This window comes from Ranitomeya variabilis, chromosome 7 (assembly GCF_051348905.1).
Source record: "Ranitomeya variabilis isolate aRanVar5 chromosome 7, aRanVar5.hap1, whole genome shotgun sequence".
NCBI lineage: Eukaryota > Metazoa > Chordata > Amphibia > Anura > Dendrobatidae > Ranitomeya > Ranitomeya variabilis.
Window position 1 is genome coordinate 106,756,573 of NC_135238.1, and position 19,359 is coordinate 106,775,931.

At 50.2% G+C, this 19,359-nt stretch overlaps 1 protein-coding gene across 3 annotated transcripts in view; it reads left to right on the forward strand.

Moving 5' to 3' along the window:
• Nucleotides 1-19,359, forward strand: part of STAT1 (signal transducer and activator of transcription 1) — a 2,295,457-nt gene that overhangs the window by 157,097 nt on the left and 2,119,001 nt on the right. For all 3 annotated transcript variants that reach the window (XM_077275645.1, XM_077275646.1, XM_077275644.1), the window contains exon 3: nucleotides 16,188-16,332. In XM_077275645.1, coding sequence (XP_077131760.1) covers nucleotides 16,188-16,332 — 145 coding nt within the window. The remainder of the gene's footprint in view (nucleotides 1-16,187; nucleotides 16,333-19,359) is intronic.

Sequence of the window (19,359 nt, forward strand, 5' to 3'; positions counted from 1 at the left end):
TACATACGTACATACATACTACATACATACGTACATACATACGTACATACATACGTACATACATACGTACATACATACTACATACAACTTACATACTACATACATACACTGTTCCAAGTTATTATGCAAATTGGATTTAAGTGTCAAAACGATTTAATTGTTTTGTTTTTCAAATAAACTCATGGATGGCATTGTGTCTCAGGGCTCAATGGATCACTGAAATCAATCTTAAACACATGTGATAATTAGTTTTCCAGGTGATTCTAATTAAAGGAAAACTACTTAAAAATGATGTTCCACATTATTAAGCAGGCCACAGTTTTCAAGTAACATGGGAAAGAAAAAGGATCTCTCTGCTGCCGAAAAGCATCAAATAGTGCAATGCCTTGGTCAAGGGATGAAAACATTAGATATTTCTTGAAAATTTAAGCGTGATCATCTTACTGTTAAGAGATTTGTGGCTGAATCTGAGCACAGTCGTGTTCGTGCTGATAAAGGCATAATGAGGAAGGTTTTTGCCAGGCAAGTTCATCGGATAAAGAGAGCAGCTGCTATAAAGCCATTACAAACCAGCAAACAGATATTTGAAGCCGCTGATGCCTCTGGAGTCCCTCGAACCTCAAGGTGTAGAATCCTTCAAAGGCTTGCTTTGGTTCATAAACCTACTATTCGGCCACCCCTAAACAGTGTTCACAAGCAGAAACGGTTGTAGTGGGCCCAGACATACATGAAGACAAATTTTCAAACAGTCTTGTTTACTGATGAGTGTCGAGCAACCATGGATGGTCCAGATGGATGTAGTAGTGGATGGATGATTGGTGGATGGCCACCATGTCCCAACAAGGCTGCAACGTCAGCAAGGATGTGGAGGAGTCATATTTTGGGACGGAATCATGGGTAAGCAGCTGGTAGGGCCCTTTAAGTTCCTGAAGATGTGAAAATGATCTCTGCAAAGTATATAGAGTTTCTGACTAACAACTTTCTTCCATGGTGTGGAGAAACGGGGTCAGTGGGTGCTCTCGTCCGCTGGCCCGGCTGTCTTTAGCAAGACTGCATGGACCACGGCTCATACCACTGAACGCCCGCTCTATCTCCCCGTGGGCAATACTCTACACAGACAACACAGGGTTAAGGTAAAACAGTGTGGCAATACTTTATTGAACCAGAACACACAATAGCAAACAGAACAATCTCACCATGGCTGGAAATGTTTGGTCACATGGGCGCATATAAAATATCACTACGTCTCCACGTAGTTCCAGTATGACACGATGTCAGAGCTCCCATTGTCACATGGGCGCATATAAAAGATCACTGCATCTCCATGTATTTCCGGTATGACATGATGTCAGAGCTCCCAGGGTCGTTACTCCATCTGGATGAACGCACAGAGAAGGGGTAACGACAAGCATAGGGAGATGACCAAGAAGTGTCCATAGAGTCCATACAAGGTACAAAGCCAGTTGATACGAGAGTCACCACCTGGCTTATCTGACCATCTCCATGGAACCAGGCGACCAGCGGGTCCCAACCCTGGCTTTCTCAAAACATATCCATGGTGCAGAGATGGTCACTGGATCAGATCTGAGTCCTTCCAACCGGAGCCGAAAACCCCTAGGTTGTATCCTATAGAATCCTAGATCAGTGTCCCTAGTGATAGCGCCATGATGAATTGGCTGCAGTCCTTTCTCTTGTATTTGAGTGGTTTTCAGAATGTCTGGCTGGTAGCTCTGTATTACTTCAGACTCCCAGGATGTGATCTCTGAGTCTTTTTTATACCCAAGGCAAGTAAGCTATTTTTAGAATTACCCAGGGTCTTTCAGTCCAACATCAAGATAAGGTAAGCAATGGTGATGGGATTAAGTAGCACTATTAGCATATAAGCACACATCAATAAACAAAGCTTAACCCACTCAATGTACAGTCCCTATTACAGACTTAGGGTACTGTCACACAGTGCCATTTTGATCGCTACGACGGTACGATTCGTGACGTTCTAGCGATATCGTTACGATATCGCAGTGTCTGACACGCAGCAGCGATCAGGGACCCTGCTGAGAATCGTACGTCGTAGCAGATCGTTTGGAACTTTCTTTCGTCGCTTGATCACCCGCTGACATCGCTGGATCGTTGTGTGTGACAGCGATCCAGCGATGTGTTCGCTTGTAACCAGGGTAAACATCGGGTTACTAAGCGCAGGGCCGCGCTTAGTAACCCGATGTTTACCGTGGTTACCAGCGTAAAAGTAAAAAAAAACAAACAGTACATACTCACATTCCGGTGTCTGTCCTCCGGCGTCTCAGCTTATCTGCACTGTGAGCGCCTGCCGGCCGGAAAGCGAGCACAGCGGTGACGTCACCGCTCTGCTTTCCGGCTATGGTGCTTACACAGTGGAGAGAAGCAGAACGCCGGGGGACAGACACCGGAATGTAAGTATGTACTGTTTGTTTTTTTTACGTTTACGCTGGTAACCAGGGTAAACATCGGGTTACTAAGCGCGGCCCTGCGCTTAGTAACCCGATGTTTACCCTGGTTACCCGGGGACTTCGGCATCGCTCCAGCGCCGTGATTGCAAAGTGTGACCGCAGTCTACGACGCTGGAGCGATAATCATACGACGCTGCGACGTCACGGATCGTGCCGTCGTAGCGATGAAAATGGCACTGTGTGACGGTACCCTTACACAGTATGTTAGATAGTATATCAGTGGGCAAGTCTGTCCTCTTGACCCACCAGACACAAACACCTAAATTCACAAGCCAATATACAGACAAAAAGCCAGTTCTTTTGGCTTTGCAAAAACATGGCTGTCTGGGAAATTAAGATACAATCTGGTTTCTTCACACATGGTATAAAAAGCAGGAGAAGGAGATGAGGAGAAAAATCATCTTCATGCATGACAATGCACCATCTCATGCTGCAAAGAATACCTCTGAGTCATTGGCTGCTATGGGCATAAAAGGAGATAAACTCATGGTGTGGCCTCCATCTTCCCCTGTCCTCAACCCTATAGAGAACCTTTGGAGTATCCTCAAGCAAAAGATCTATGAGGGTGGGAGGCAGTTCACATCAAAACAGCAGCTCTGGGAGGCTATTCTGACTTCATGCAAAGAAATATAAGCAGAAACTCTCCAAAAACTCAAAAGTTCAATGGATGCAAGAATTGTGAAGGTGATATCAAAGAAAGGTTCCTATGTTAACATGTAACTTGGCCTGTTAGGATGTTTTGGAGTTAAATAGCTTTTTTGTTCAGTGAATGTGACCTCTTAATGCTGCAAATTCCACAAATGAGCATTTTCAGTTCTTTAAAACATATCAAATGTTTAGAAATTCTACTGTGCCTAATAATTTGAAACAGTGCATTTTGAGGTTTTATTCATTTTGGCGATTATACTGTTATCATTAGGAGGTTTCTTCAATAAAATTCGATGTATACTCTAAAGGGTGGTGATTTTTATTTGACTGACTATCATTTGGACCAACCATTTAGGAAAATCCGAGAAAAATATCATTTGCATAATAATTTGGAACATAGTGTACATGCATACATACTACATACATACTACATACATACATACATACATCATACTACATACATACTATATATAATACATTCAAACATTACATACAATACATACATATAACATACAGTACATATAACATAGAGTACATACTCACCATCACTTGTCACTTTGATCCCCCAAGCCAGTGTCACCTGTAAAAAAATATTAAAATAACAAACAAACAATATACTCCCTGATCCGCAGAAATCCACGAGTGTCCCACGACGATCTCCCGTGGAGAGCAGCAGCATCAGCTGATGCGACCGCTCTGTAGGGGCTCCAAGAATACAATGACGGGAGGGAGGTATCCTTCCGCACTGTATTCCACCGCCACTGTAAAAAATAGTCCTTAGTCTCACTTTTGGCACTGCTGTGTGAGAAAGTTCCCACATAGCAATTGCCATAAAGTGAGAGCAGTGAACTACAGTAACCTCTCAGTGATGTACTGCAGGAGCCATTGCCTTTTGTCAGTGTGTCACTTGAGGTCCTATAGAGCAGTGATGTCACCCGATGTCACTGTTCTATAGGGGACATCTTCGTGGGACCCTCGTTATTAATTGGACTGCGTCAGACAGGGAGTATACGGTTTATTATTTTACTGAAGTATGGTAAGTATGGTTAAATTCAGAATAATAAAATACTTTTTTTCTGGCTGTGTCTTTTTTTTTTTTTTTTTTTTTTTACTGTTTCACTACTCTAGGATTAATAATGTATAGGCGACTTATTGACGCCTCTCAATTTTTAACCCGGCTCAATGTCACCATACAGTAGAAAGGTGACATTAACCCCCTACTACCCCATATCCCACCATCACTCGGGAGTGGGAAGAGAGGGCCTAAGTGCCAGAATTGGCGCATCTCACAGATGCGCCATTTTTGGGGGGCTGGTATGTGTAGCCGGGGGGGGGGGGGGGCAATATCCATGGCCCCTCTCTAGGCTATGAATATCAGCCCACAGCTGTCTGCATAGCCTTTCTGGCTATAAAATATAGGGGGACCCCACGCAATTTTTTTTTTTTGGGTCCCCCTATTTTAATAGCCAGCAAAGGCTACGCAGACAGCTGCGGGCTGATATTCATAGCCTAGAGAGCGGCCATGGGTATTGCCCCCTTCCCAGGCTACAAATATTGGCCCTGACCGTCAGCTTTCCCCCTCTGGCGCAGAAAATTGCGCGGGAGCCCATTCCATGTTTTTTTTCTTTTTTTTTTAATTAAACGCTCATTAAGAAATATCGGCCTTGCTATTATATATCTATGGATATATCTATCTATAGATATATTTATAGATATATATATATATATATCTATAGATACATAGATGATTCTATCCATATACCTGGCTGCTTTCACACATCAGGTTTTTGCCGTCAGGCACAATCCGGCGAGTTTTGAAAAAAACGGATCCGTTTTTTTCCAGCGAATCCGTTTTTTTCTCAGAGTTTTATTAGCGCCGGATTGCACCTGATGGCCACACGTTTCATCCGTTTTTTGCCGGAACCGTCTGAAAAGCTGTTTCCGGCAGACGGAGAAAACTTTCAGAATAACGGTTTTTCTGTCCAGCGAAAAAACGCACAGCGTCGGATCCGGCGACAAAAATGTATGAAACTGAGATGTGAAATTATGAATCCGGCCTCCGAATCCGTTTTTTCATGAATTTTTATAGTGCTTTGGAACAAAGCACTATACTGTTATTCCATCGTGGATAACTTCTTCTTATTATAGTGCTTTGGAACAAAGCACTATACTGTTATTCCATCGTGGATAACTTCTTATTCTTATTATAGTGCTTTGGAACAAAGCACTATACTGTTATTCCATCGTGGATAACTTCTTCTTATTATAGTGCTTTGGAACAAAGCACTATACTGTTATTCCATCGTGGATAACTTCTTACTATAGTGCTTTGGAACAAAGCACTATATTGTAATCCGATCGTGGATAACTTCTTATTATAGTGCTTTGGAACAAAGCACTATACTGTTATTCCATCGTGGTAAACTTCTTCTTCTTATTATTATTATTAGGCTTTTTTTCGCAGTTAATGCGGCCCGAACCGCTGAACGCACAGACTCCAGTGAGGTGTCATTTCGAAGCCAGCGTCCACGAGAGGTGTGCTAAGTATTTTTCATGTCGATCGGATTTGTAGTTTTGGCGCAATTTGCATTTGAAAATTGTTTCCCCCTCATTGGAAAGCATTGTTTCAATGCATTTCAATGGGGAAATTTTCCTATACGTTTATGATGGGCTGGTTTCTGAGGCAATTTCTAAAAATAACTGCAAACTGCCACCTGGCTGATTAGCTCATTGATATGCGCAGTCAGACACAGTTACTATGCCAAAGCCTGCGAACTGTACATGACCACACCAGCACAGTTTTGCCAGATAATATCAGCTCTTAAAGTGACAGCACAGCACAATTCCAAAGCACTATCTGTAGTCCTATTATAATTATTGCCCCGCTCACCAATTCGGACCCAGAGTGGCGCCGCCCGCCAAATCGGACCCAGAGTGGCGCCGCCCGCCAAATCGGACCCAGAGTGGTGCCGCCCGCCAAATCGGACCCAGAGTGGCGCCGCCCGCCAAATCGGACCCAGAGTGGCGCCGCCCGCCAAATCGGACCCAGAGTGGCGCCGCCCGCCAAATCGGACCCAGAGTGGCGCCGCCCGCCAAATCGGACCCAGAGTGGCGCCGCCCGCCAAATCGGACCCAGAGTGGCGCCGCCCGCCAAATTGGACCTTGAGTGGCGCCGCCCGCCAAATTGGACCCTGAGTGGCGCCGCCCGCCAAATCGGACCCCGAGTGGCGCCGCCCGCCAAATCGGACCCAGAGTGGCGCCGCCCGCCAAATCGGACCCAGAGTGACCCGGGCCGCCAAATCGGACCCAGAGTGGCGCCGCCTGCCAAATCGGACCCAGAGTGGCGCCGCCCGCCAAATCGGACCCAGAGTGGCGCCGCCCGCCAAATCGGACCCAGAGTTGCGCCGCCCGCCAAATCGAACCCAGAGTGGCGCCGCCCGCCAAATCGGACCCAGAGTGGCGCCGCCCGCCAAATCGGACCCAGAGTGGCGCCGCCCGCCAAATCGGACCCAGAGTGGCGCCGCCCGCCAAATCGGACCCAGAGTGGCGCCGCCCGCCAAATCGGACCCAGAGTGGCGCCGCCCGCCAAATCGGACCCAGAGTGGCGCCGCCCGCCAAATCGGACCCAGAGTGGCGCCGCCCGCCAAATCGGACCCAGAGTGGCGCCGCCCGCCAAATCGGACCCAGAGTGGCGCCGCCCGCCAAATCGGACCCAGAGTGGCGCCGCCCGCCAAATCGGACCCAGAGTGGCGCCGCCCGCCAAATCGGACCCAGAGTGGCGCCGCCCGCCAAATCGGACCCAGAGTGGCGCCGCCCGCCAAATCGGACCCAGAGTGGCGCCGCCCGCCAAATCGGACCCAGAGTGGCGCCGCCCGCCAAATCGGACCCAGAGTGGCGCCGCCCGCCAAATCGGACCCAGAGTGGCGCCGCCCGCCAAATCGGACCCAGAGTGGCGCCGCCCGCCAAATCGGACCCAGAGTGGCGCCGCCCGCCAAATCGGACCCAGAGTGGCGCCGCCCGCCAAATCGGACCCAGAGAGGCGCCGCCCGCCAAGTCGGACCCAGAGTGGCGCCGCCCGCCAAGTCGGACCCAGAGTGGCGCCTGTTGTGAAGTTGGATTTTGGGCTCCCCCGGTGGCCACTGGTGGAATTGAACTGGTGTGCATCATCCCCTCTGTTCACCTGTTTCCATCAGGATGTGGGAGTCGCTATTTAGCCTTGCTCCTCTGTCACTTCCATGCCGGTCAACATTGTAATCAGAAGCCTTTCTGTGCCGCCCGCCAAATCGGACCTTGAGTGGCGCCGCCCGCCAAATCGGACCCAGAGTGGCGCCGCCCGCCAAATCGGACCCAGAGTGGCGCCGCCCGCCAAATCGGACCCAGAGTGACCCGGGCCGCCAAATCGGACCCAGAGTGGCGCCGCCCGCCAAATCGGACCCAGAGTGACCCGGCCCGCCAAATCGGACCCAGAGTGACCCGGCCCGCCAAATCGGACCCAGAGTGACCCGGCCCGCCAAATCGGACCCAGAGTGACCCGGCCCGCCAAATCGGACCCAGAGTGACCCGGCCCGCCAAATCGGACCCAGAGTGACCCGGCCCGCCAAATCGGACCCAGAGTGACCCGGCCCGCCAAATCGGACCCAGAGTGACCCGGCCCGCCAAATCGGACCCAGTGACCCGGCCCGCCAAATCGGACCCAGAGTGACCCGGCCCGCCAAATCGGACCCAGAGTGACCCGGCCCGCCAAATCGGACCCAGAGTGACCCGGCCCGCCAAATCGGACCCAGAGTGACCCGGCCCGCCAAATCGGACCCAGAATGACCCGGCCCGCCAAATCGGACCCAGAGTGACCCGGCCCGCCAAATCGGACCCAGAGTGACCCGGCCCGCCAAATCGGACCCAGAGTGACCCGGCCCGCCAAATCGGACCCAGAGTGACCCGGCCCGCCAAATCGGACCCAGAGTGACCCGGCCCGCCAAATCGGACCCAGAGTGATCCGGCCCGCCAAATCGGACCCAGAGTGACCCGGCCCGCCAAATCGGACCCAGAGTGACCCGGCCCGCCAAGTCGGACCCAGAGTGGCGCCGCCCGCCAAGTCGGACCCAGAGTGGCGCCGCCCGCCAAGTCGGACCCAGCGTGGCGCCTGTTGTGAAGTTGGGTTTTGGGCTCCCCCGGTGGCCACTGGTGGAATTGAACTGGTGTGCATCATCCCCTCTGTTCACCTGTTTCCATCAGGATGTGGGAGTCGCTATTTAGCCTTGCTCCTCTGTCACTTCCATGCCGGTCAACATTGTAATCAGAAGCCTTTCTGTGCATGTTCCTGCTGCTAGACAACTCCCAGCTAAGTTGGACTTTAGTCCTCGTTTGTTTTTGCATTTTGTTCCAGTTCACAGCTGTAGTTTCGTTTCTGTGTCTGGAAAGCTCTTGTGATCTGAAATTGCCACTCTGATGTTATGAGTTAATACTAGAGTCTTAAAGTAATTTCAGGATGGTGTTTTGATAGGGTTTTCAGCTGACCATGAAAGTGCCCTTTCTGTCTTCCTGCTATCTAGTAAGCGGACCTCAATTTTGCTAAACCTATTTTCATACTACGTTTGTCATTTTCATCTAAAATCACCGCCAATATATGTGGGGGCCTCTGTCTGCCTTTCGGGGAAATTTCTCTAGAGGTGAGCCAGGACTATATTTTCCTCTGCCAGGATTAGTTAGTCCTCCGGCCGGCGCTGGGCGTCTAGGGATAAAACGCAGGCAACGCTACCCGGCTACTGTTAGTTGTGCGACAGGTTTAGTTCATGGTCAGTTTAGTTTCCATCCTTCCAAGAGCTAGTTCTTATGTTTGCTGGGCTATGTTCTCTTGCCATTGAGAACCATAACAGGCGCCGCCCGCCAAGTCGGACCCAGAGTGGCGCCGCCCGCCAAGTCGGACCCAGAGTGGCGCCGCCCGCCAAGTCGGACCCAGAGTGGCGCCGCCCGCCAAGTCGGACCCAGAGTGGCGCCGCCCGCCAAGTCGGACCCAGAGTGGCGCCGCCCGCCAAGTCGGACCCAGAGTGGCGCCGCCCACCAAGTCGGACCCAGAGTGGCGCCGCCCGCCAAGTCGGACCCAGAGTGGCGCCGCCCGCCAAGTCGGACCCAGAGTGGCGCCGCCCGCCAAGTCGGACCCAGAGTGGCGCCGCCCGTCAAATCGGACCCAGAGTGACCCGGGCCACCAAATCGGACCCAGAGTGACCCGGGCCGCCAAATCGGACCCAAAGTGACCCGGGCCGCCAAATCGGACCCAGAGTGACCCGGGCCGCCAAATCGGACCCAGAGTGACCCGGGCCGCCAAATCGGACCCAGAGTGACCCGGGCCGCCAAATCGGACCCAGAGTGACCCGGGCCGCCAAATCGGACCCAGAGTGACCCGGGCCGCCAAATCGGACCCAGAGTGACCCGGGCCGCCAAATCGGACCCAGAGTGACCCGGGCCGCCAAGTCGGACCCAGAGTGGCGCCGCCCGCCAAGTCGGACCCAGAGTGGCGCCGCCCGCCAAGTCGGACCCAGAGTGGCGCCGCCCGCCAAGTCGGACCCAGAGTGGCGCCGCCCGCCAAGTCGGACCCAGAGTGGCGCCGCCCGCCAAGTCGGACCCAGAGTGGCGCCGCCCGCCAAGTCGGACCCAGAGTGGCGCCGCCCGCCAAGTCGGACCCAGAGTGGCGCCGCCCGCCAAGTCGGACCCAGAGTGGCGCCGCCCGCCAAGTCGGACCCAGAGTGGCGCCGCCCGCCAAGTCGGACCCAGAGTGGCGCCGCCCGCCAAGTCGGACCCAGAGTGGCGCCGCCCGCCAAGTCGGACCCAGAGTGGCGCCGCCCGCCAAGTCGGACCCAGAGTGGCGCCGCCCGCCAAGTCGGACCCAGAGTGGCGCCGCCCGCCAAGTCGGACCCAGAGTGGCGCCGCCCGCCAAGTCGGACCCAGAGTGGCGCCGCCCGCCAAGTCGGACCCAGAGTGGCGCCGCCCGCCAAGTCGGACCCAGAGTGGCGCCGCCCGCCAAGTCGGACCCAGAGTGGCGCCGCCCGCCAAGTCGGACCCAGAGTGGCGCCGCCCGCCAAGTCGGACCCAGAGTGGCGCCGCCCGCCAAGTCGGACCCAGAGTGGCGCCGCCCGCCAAGTCGGACCCAGAGTGGCGCCGCCCGCCAAGTCGGACCCAGAGTGGCGCCGCCCGCCAAGTCGGACCCAGAGTGGCGCCGCCCGCCAAGTCGGACCCAGAGTGGCGCCGCCCGCCAAGTCGGACCCAGAGTGGCGCCGCCCGCCAAGTCGGACCCAGAGTGGCGCCGCCCGCCAAGTCGGACCCAGAGTGGCGCCGCCCGCCAAGTCGGACCCAGAGTGGCGCCGCCCGCCAAGTCGGACCCAGAGTGGCGCCGCCCGCCAAGTCGGACCCAGAGTGGCGCCGCCCGCCAAGTCGGACCCAGAGTGGCGCCGCCCGCCAAGTCGGACCCAGAGTGGCGCCGCCCGCCAAGTCGGACCCAGAGTGGCGCCGCCCGCCAAGTCGGACCCAGAGTGGCGCCGCCCGCCAAGTCGGACCCAGAGTGGCGCCGCCCGCCAAGTCGGACCCAGAGTGGCGCCGCCCGCCAAGTCGGACCCAGAGTGGCGCCGCCCGCCAAGTCGGACCCAGAGTGGCGCCGCCCGCCAAGTCGGACCCAGAGTGGCGCCGCCCGCCAAGTCGGACCCAGAGTGGCGCCGCCCGCCAAGTCGGACCCAGAGTGGCGCCGCCCGCCAAGTCGGACCCAGAGTGGCGCCGCCCGCCAAGTCGGACCCAGAGTGGCGCCGCCCGCCAAGTCGGACCCAGAGTGGCGCCGCCCGCCAAGTCGGACCCAGAGTGGCGCCGCCCGCCAAGTCGGACCCAGAGTGGCGCCGCCCGCCAAGTCGGACCCAGAGTGGCGCCGCCCGCCAAGTCGGACCCAGAGTGGCGCCGCCCGCCAAGTCGGACCCAGAGTGGCGCCGCCCGCCAAGTCGGACCCAGAGTGGCGCCGCCCGCCAAGTCGGACCCAGAGTGACCCGGGCCACCAAGTCGGACCCAGAGTGACCCGGGCCACCAAATCGGACCCAGAGTGACCCGGGCCACCAAATCGGACCCAGAGTGACCCGGGCCACCAAATCGGACCCAGAGTGGCCCCGCCCACCAAATCCTCAACTACCAAACCAGCGCCTGAGGGGCACCCAAGTGTGAAAGTCTTGCAGGGGCAGCCCGGGCACCATTCCAAAGCACTATCTGTAGTTCCTTCAGGAAATACCCATCTTCTTCTTATTATTATTCAGTCCGCACGTAATGCGGCCCGAACCGCTTCACTCACAGACTCCAGTGAGGTGTCATTTCGAAGCCAGCGTCCCCAAGAGGTGTGCTAAGTATTTTTCGTGTCGATCGGATTTGTAGTTTTGGCGCAATTGTCGTTTGAAAATTTTTTTCCCCTCATTACTCAATGCATTTCAATAGGGAAATTTTCCCATACATTTATAATGGGCTTGATTTCTGAGGCAATTTCTAAAAATAACTGCCAACTGCCATCTGGCTGATTAGCTCAGACCCAGTTACTATGCCAACACCTACGAACTCTAAATGACACCACCAAGACAGTTTTGCCAGATAATATCAGCTCTTAAAGTGACCCGCCCACCAAATCGGACCCGGAGCTGCGCAGCATACAGCACAGAGCCGCGCAGCATACAACGCAGAGCCGTGCAGTATACAGCGCAGAGCCCCGCAGTATACAGCGCAGAGCCGCGCAGTATACAGCGCAGAGCCGCGCAGTATACAGCGCAGAGCCACGCAGTATACAGCGCAGAGCCGCGCATTATACAGCGCAGAGCCGCGCATTATACAGCGCAGAGCCGCGCATTATACAGCGCAGAGCCGCGCATTATACAGCGCAGAGCCGCGCATTATACAGCGCAGAGCCGCGCAGCATACAGCGCAGAGCCCCGCAGCATACAGCGCAGAGCCGCGCAGCATACAGCGCAGAGCCGCGCAGCATACAGCGCAGAGCCCCGCAGCATACAGCGCAGAGCCCCGCAGCATACAGCGCAGAGCCGCGCAGCATACAGCGCAGAGCCGCGCAGCATACAGCGCAGAGCCGCGCAGCATACAGCGCAGAGCCCCGCAGCATACAGCGCAGAGCCCCGCAGCATACAGCGCAGAGCCCCGCAGCATACAGCGCAGAGCCGCGCAGCATACAGCGCAGAGCCACGCAGTATACAGCGCAGTCAGACCCAGTTACTATGCCAACGCCTATGAACTCTACATGAGCCCAGCACACAAGTTTTGTCAGATAATATCAGCTCTTAAAGTGATAGCACAGCACAATTCCAAAGCACTATCTGTAGTCATATTATAATTATTGCCCCGCTCACCAATTCGGACCCCGAGTGACCCCGCCCACCAAATCGGACCCTGAGGTGCCCCGCCCACCAAATCGGACCCTGAGGTGCCCCGCCCACCAAATCGGACCCTGAGTGACCCCGCCCACCAAATCGGACCCTGAGGTGCCCCGCCCACCAAATCGGACCCAGAGTGACCCGGCCCACCAAATCGGACCCAGAGTGACCCGGCCCACCAAATCGGACCCGGAGTGACCCGGCCCGCCAAATCGGACCCGGAGTGGCGCCGCCCGCCAAATCGGACCCGGAGTGGCGCCGCCCGCCAAATCGGACCCGGAGTGGCGCCGCCCGCCAAATCGGACCCAGAGTGGCTACAACTACCAAAACAGCGCTTGAGGGGCACCCAAGTGTGAAAGTCTTGCAGGGGCAACCCGGGCACCATTCCAAAGCACTATCTGTAGTTCCTTCAGGAAATACCCATCTAGTTTCCATTGAAATCATGCACATTTCCCGTTCTCTCTCTCGCAACAGATCAGTTGCATCAGTTTTTCACTATTTGCAACGGATCCGTTTTTTAAAAAATTCACCGGATCCTGCCAGATGGATAGATGTAGATAGATATATGGATAGTTAGGCTACTTTCACACATCAGTTTGTTTCCCTCAGGCAGGATCCGGTGAATTTGTGGAAAAACGGATCCGTTGCAAATAGTGTAAAACTGATGCAACTGATCCGTTTTTTAGAGCGAGAGAACGGAAAATGTGCATTATTTCAATGGAAAAAATTCATGACAAAACGTTTTTTCACCAGACAGAAAAAACTTTCCTCTGTATGTTATCTCCGTCTGGCGGAAACAGTTTTTTTTTTTTTTTACGGATCTGGCAAAAAACGGATGAAACATGTGGCCATCAGGCACAATCTGGTCGCTAAGGCTACTTTCACACTTGCTTCAGTACGGGTCCCTCGCTAAGCGTTGGCGCTCCATACTGACGAACGTTGTGAAAATTCGGCACAACGTGGGCAGCGGATGCAGTTTTTCAACGCATCCGCTGCCCATTGTAAAGTCCCGGGGAGGAGGGGGCGGAGTTCCAGCCACGCATGCACGGTAGGAAATGGCGGACCCATTGTACGAAAAACATATCCTTGAACGTTTTTTCGTGACGACGGTCCGCCAAAACACGACGCATCCAGTGCACAACTGACGCGACGTATGGCCATACGTCGCGATCCGTCGGCAATACAAGTCTGTGGGGGAAAAAAAACGCATCATGCGGGCTCAATTGCAGGATGCGTTTTTTTCCCAAAACGACGCATTGCGATGGACGCCAAACGACTCAAGTGTGAAAGTAGCCTATTACATCTCTAAAAAAAAACCGGATCTGGCGAAAAAAAACCGGATCCGTTTTTTTCGCAACTCGCCGGATTGTGCGTGACTGCAAAAACCTGATGTGCGAAAGTAGCCTAACTATCCATATATCTATCTACTTCCATCCATAGATATATCTATCTACATCTATCTATCTATCTCATTCCTTCTGTCTATCTGTCTGTCTGTCTGTCTATCTGTCTGTCTATCTATCTATCTATCTATCTATCTATCTATCTATCTATCTATCTATCTATCTATCTATCTATCTATCTATCTGTCTATCTATGTGTGTAATGGAGTGTGGGTTGGGCAAGACATGACATCACAAATCTTTTTTTTTTGTTTGTTCAATAATGCATTTTTATTTAGCTTTCAATAACGCATACAAAACCGCATAAAAAAACAGGCAAAAAAAGCGTCAAAACCGCACAAAAAAACTCATCAAAAACGCACCTGCGTTTTCTGCCAAGACCTGCTGATTTAGTGCAGAAAAATCCGCAGGCAAATCTGCAACGTGTGCACATATTATTCATTGTTGCTTTTTTGCTCAGAATAGTGACTATTTTTTCAGACATAAACCTCCTTTTTTGAAAGCAATTCTTTTGTTTCTCCTCACTCACAGTTTAATTGAATTAGTAATAATTAAACTAATATCTGTTAAAAGTAAACAATGCCCTACTTGATAAACATAAAAAAAAAAATATATCTCAATAATTTGATCAGATTGCCATTGTTTCAAACATTATTTATGCTTTCACATGTATCTTGCATTGGTGGACTAATACCTTGTATTGTTCATGCTTGCAAGGTGGAAGCAAAGCTGAACTTTGGGATCTTGGAAAACTCTGCTAAGGGTATGTGCACACGCTGCGGATTACTGTGCGGATTTTTCCGGACTGATTTTGATAAATCCTCAGGTAAACTGCACTTCGGATTTCCTGCAGAATTACCGCAGATTTACCGCGATTTTTGTGCAGATTCCACCTGCGGTTTTACACCTGCAGATTCCTATTATGGAGCAGGTGTAAACCGCTGAGGAATCCGCACAAAGCATTGACATGCTGCAGAATAAACAACGCTACGTCTCCGTGCGTTTTTTTCCGCAGCATGTGCATTGCGGATTTTGTTTTCTATAGGTTTACATGGTACTGTAAACTCATGGAAAACTGCTGCGAATCTGCAGCAAAATCCACAGCGTGTGCACATACCCTAAGTGTTTAGGTTACTGCTAAAAGATCAGGTGTTAGCTGCAGAAAATAACTGAACACAGCCTAAGGCCTTATTAAGTGATACCGGTATGTACAAAGACAGACCGTTGTTCTTTAGCATTTTGAATCTAAGTTTCATCAGTGTTAGGTCAGTGTCCGTTTTTATTTTCAGTGATTTATTGATAATAATAATAATAATCTTTATTTTTATATAGCGCTAACATATTCCGCAGCGCTTTATAGTTTGCACACATTATCATCGCTGTCCATGATGGGGCTCACAATCTAAATTCCCTATCAGTACGTTTTAGGAATGTGGGAGGAAACCTGAGAACCCAGAGGAAACCGTAGCAAACACAGGGAGAACATACAAACTCCATGCAGATGTTGTGATGATCTTCACCTCTCCATTTCATTGTGCATCATGGACTGCACACTGATTCCATGGTTTGCTGTCCGTGATTTTCATGGACTAATAGACTTGTATGGGCAATTTTGAGCAAAAACGGACATGTCGGTCTGCAAAAAAAGACCCCATATGTGAACAATCCCGTAGATTACAGTAGGTTTGTGCTCTATCCATGAAAAACACAGAGCACTGCATGACTCAAGGACGTGTTCATGTGGCCTCTAGGTGTCCTTTCTAGAGGGGCTATGTCCTTATTTGTCTTGAAACTGCATATCATGCACGGATATCATTCATCTCCCAATATTATCGTTTATTGTATCCAACTAATTTTTAACAATTTGTAGTTTTGTGTTTTTTATTTTTTACTGCATACAAACTGAGATCTAAGGCTATGTTCACATTTGCGTTGTGCGCCGCAGCGTCGGCGCCGCAACGCACAACGCAAACAAAAACGCAGCAAAACGCATGCACAACGCTGCGTTTTGCGCCGCATGCGTCCTTTTTTTCATTGATTTTTGACGCAGCAAAAATGCAACTTGCTGCGTCCTCTGCGCCCAGACGCGGGCGCCGCAAAACGCAAGTGCGACGCATGTCCATGCGCCCCCATGTTAAATATAGGGGCGCATGACCCATGCGGCGACGCTGCGGCGCCCGACGCTGCGGCGCACACCGCAAATGTGAACGTAGCCTAAGTATGTAATTTCTCACTACAAGTATATTTTCCTTTAGGGAACATGCCTCAAGTAATGTCTCGCTAGCCACAATTTTATTTCATGGACTTCTGACCCAGTTGGATGACCAGTATAGCAGATTCTCCTTGGAAAGCAACTTCTTGCTCCAGCATAACATTCGGAAAAGCAAACGCAACTTGCAGGTAATGTAAAGATTTGTTTTTCTCATAATACCCTACTGTTTGTAGCGTTACAAAGTGTCAATGGCACGTCTATACCAGACTTTGTTATGAAAATCAGTATAAGAATATTTCAACCTCTCACTGTTATGTGACACAATAGTACATCACCAAATGGGGTCCACCTGTGTGGAGAGGATTCTGGAGCTTAGCCCACACCATAGCAGAAATATTCCGGCAATTTGACATAGCCAGCATCATCCAGCAACAGCCGGAGCACATTCCAATCTCTACTGTTAAGCCATTTAAATACCGCTGTCAGTCTTAGGGTAAGTTCACACTAGACGTTTTTGCTGCATTTTTTTCTGCAGCAAAACCTGATTTCTTGGCAGGAAAGAAGCTGTGGAAAAATGTGTGCATTTTTGTTTGTGTTTTTGTTGCGATGTTTTCATGCATTTTTATGGCTAACTTTTGTCTTTTTGTGCATGCGAATAAAGTTGAGTGCCCCCAGAGGGGAAAAAAAAAATACTTCCTATAGAACCATACCTCTAGATCCTTTGAAAACTCTGCAATTCATGTGCGGCTTACAGTAAAATCTCAGTGACAGAATAGATTAGATATATACACATAGAGTACATAGATATATAGATGTCAGTGACACATATAGTTACATAGTTATTAAGGTTGAAGGAAGACTTTAAGTCCATCTAGTTCAACCCATAGCCTAACCTAACATGCCCTAACATGTTGATCCAGAGGAAGGCAAAAAAAACCCATGTGGCAAAGAGTAAGCTCCACCTTGGGGAAAAAAATTCCTTCCCGACTCCACATACGGTAATCAGACTAGTTCCCTGGATCAACGCCCTATCAAGGAATCTAGTGTATTTTAAGTAATGAATCACTCATTACAACATCATACCGCAGAGAGTTCCATAGTCTCACTGCTCTTACAGTAAAGAATCCGCGTCTGTTATTATGCTTAAACCTTCTTTCCTCCAGACGTAGAGGATGCCCCCTTGTCCCTGTCTCAGGTCTATGATTAAAAAGATCATCAGAAAGGTCTTTGTACTGTCCCCTCATATATTTATACATTAACATAAGATCACCCCTTAGCCTTCGTTTTTCCAAACTAAATAGCCCCAAGTGTAATAACATATCTTGGTATTGCAGACCCCCCAGTCCTCTAATAACCTTTGTTGCTCTTCTCTGCACCCGCTCCAGTTCAGCTATGTCTTTCTTATACACCGGAGACCAGAACTGTGCACAGTATTCTAAGTGTGGTCGAACTAGTGACTTGTATAGAGGTAAAATGATGTTCTCCTCATGAGCATCTATGCCTCTTTTAATGCATCCCATTATTTTATTTGCTTTTATAGCAGCTGCCTGATACTGGCCACTGAATATGAGTTTGTCATCCAACCATACACCCAGGTCTTTTTCATTGACGGTTTTGCCCAGAGTTTTAGAATTAAGCACATAGTTATACATCTTATTACTTCTACCCAAGTGCATGACCTTACATTTATCCCCATTAAAGCTCATTTGCCATTTATCAGCCCAAGCTTCTAGTTTACATAAATCATCCTGTAATATAAAATTGTCCTCCCCTGTATTGATTACCCTGCAGAGTTTAGTGTCATCTGCAAATATTGAAATTCTACTCTGAATGCCCCCTACAAGGTCATTAATAAATGTTAAAAACAAGAGGGCCCAATACTGACCCCTGTGGTACCCCACTGCTAACCGCGACCCAGTCCGAGTGTGCTCCATTAATAACCACCCTTTGTTTCCTATCCCTGAGCCAGCTCTCAATCCACTTACACATATTTTCCCCTATCCACATTATTCTCATTTTATGTAACCACCTTTTGTGTGGCACCGTATCAAAAGCTTTTGAAAAGTCCATATACACTACATCCACTGGGCTCCCTTGGTCTTGTCCGGAACTTACCTCTTCATAGAAGCTGATCAAATTAGTCTGACATGAACGGTCCCTAGTAAACCCGTGCTGATACTGGGTCATGAGGTTATTCCTCTTCAGATACTCCAGTATAGCATCCCTTAGAATGTCCTCCAGGATTTTACCCACAGTAGAGGTTAAGCTTACTGGCCTATATTTACCGAGTTCAGTTTTTGTCCCCTTTTTTGAATATTGGCCCCACATTTGCTATATGCCAGTCCTGTGGTACAGACCCTGTTATTATGGACTCTTTAAAGATTAAAAATAATGGTCTATTAATGACTGTACTTAATTCCTGCAGTACTCAAAGGTGTATCCCATCCGGGCCCGGAGATTTGTCAATTTTAGTGATTTTTAGACGCCGCCGTACTTCCTGCTGGGTTAAGCAGGTGACACTTAATGGGGAATTTTTGTTATCAGTTATCACTGATCATATTGTCTGCCATGGGATTTTCTTTTGTAAATACTGATGAAAAAAAGTCATTTAGCATATTGGCTTTTTCCTCATCCTCCTCCACCATTTCACCCAAACTATTTTTAAGAGGGCCAACACTATCTTTTTTTATTTTCTTACTATTTATGTAGTTAAAGAATATTTTGGGATTATTTTTACTCTCTCTGGCAATGAGTCTCTGTCTCAATCTTTGCTGCCTTGATTTGCTTTTTACAGAATTTATTTATTTTTTTGTATTTAATGCCTCCTCACTACCTACTTCCTTTAATTCTCTAAATGCTTTCTTTTTGTCACTTATTGCGCCCCTTACAGCTCTATTTAGCCATATTGGTTTCCTCCTATTTCTAGTATGTTTATTCCCATACGGTATATACTGTGCACAGGTCCTATCCAGGATGCTAATAAACGTCTACCATTTTCTTTATGTGTTTTTGGGTCTCAGGATATCGTCCCAGTTAATTGCACCAAGATCATCTCTCATCCGTTGGAAATTTGCCCTCCTGAAGTTTAGTGTCATTGTAACCCCTCTATTACACATCTTATTAAAGGATACATGAAAACTTATTATTTTGTGATTGTTGAGGGAGGATCTAAGGTGATCCTTCACGGTTAACTCAGTGATTTCCAAATTAATATA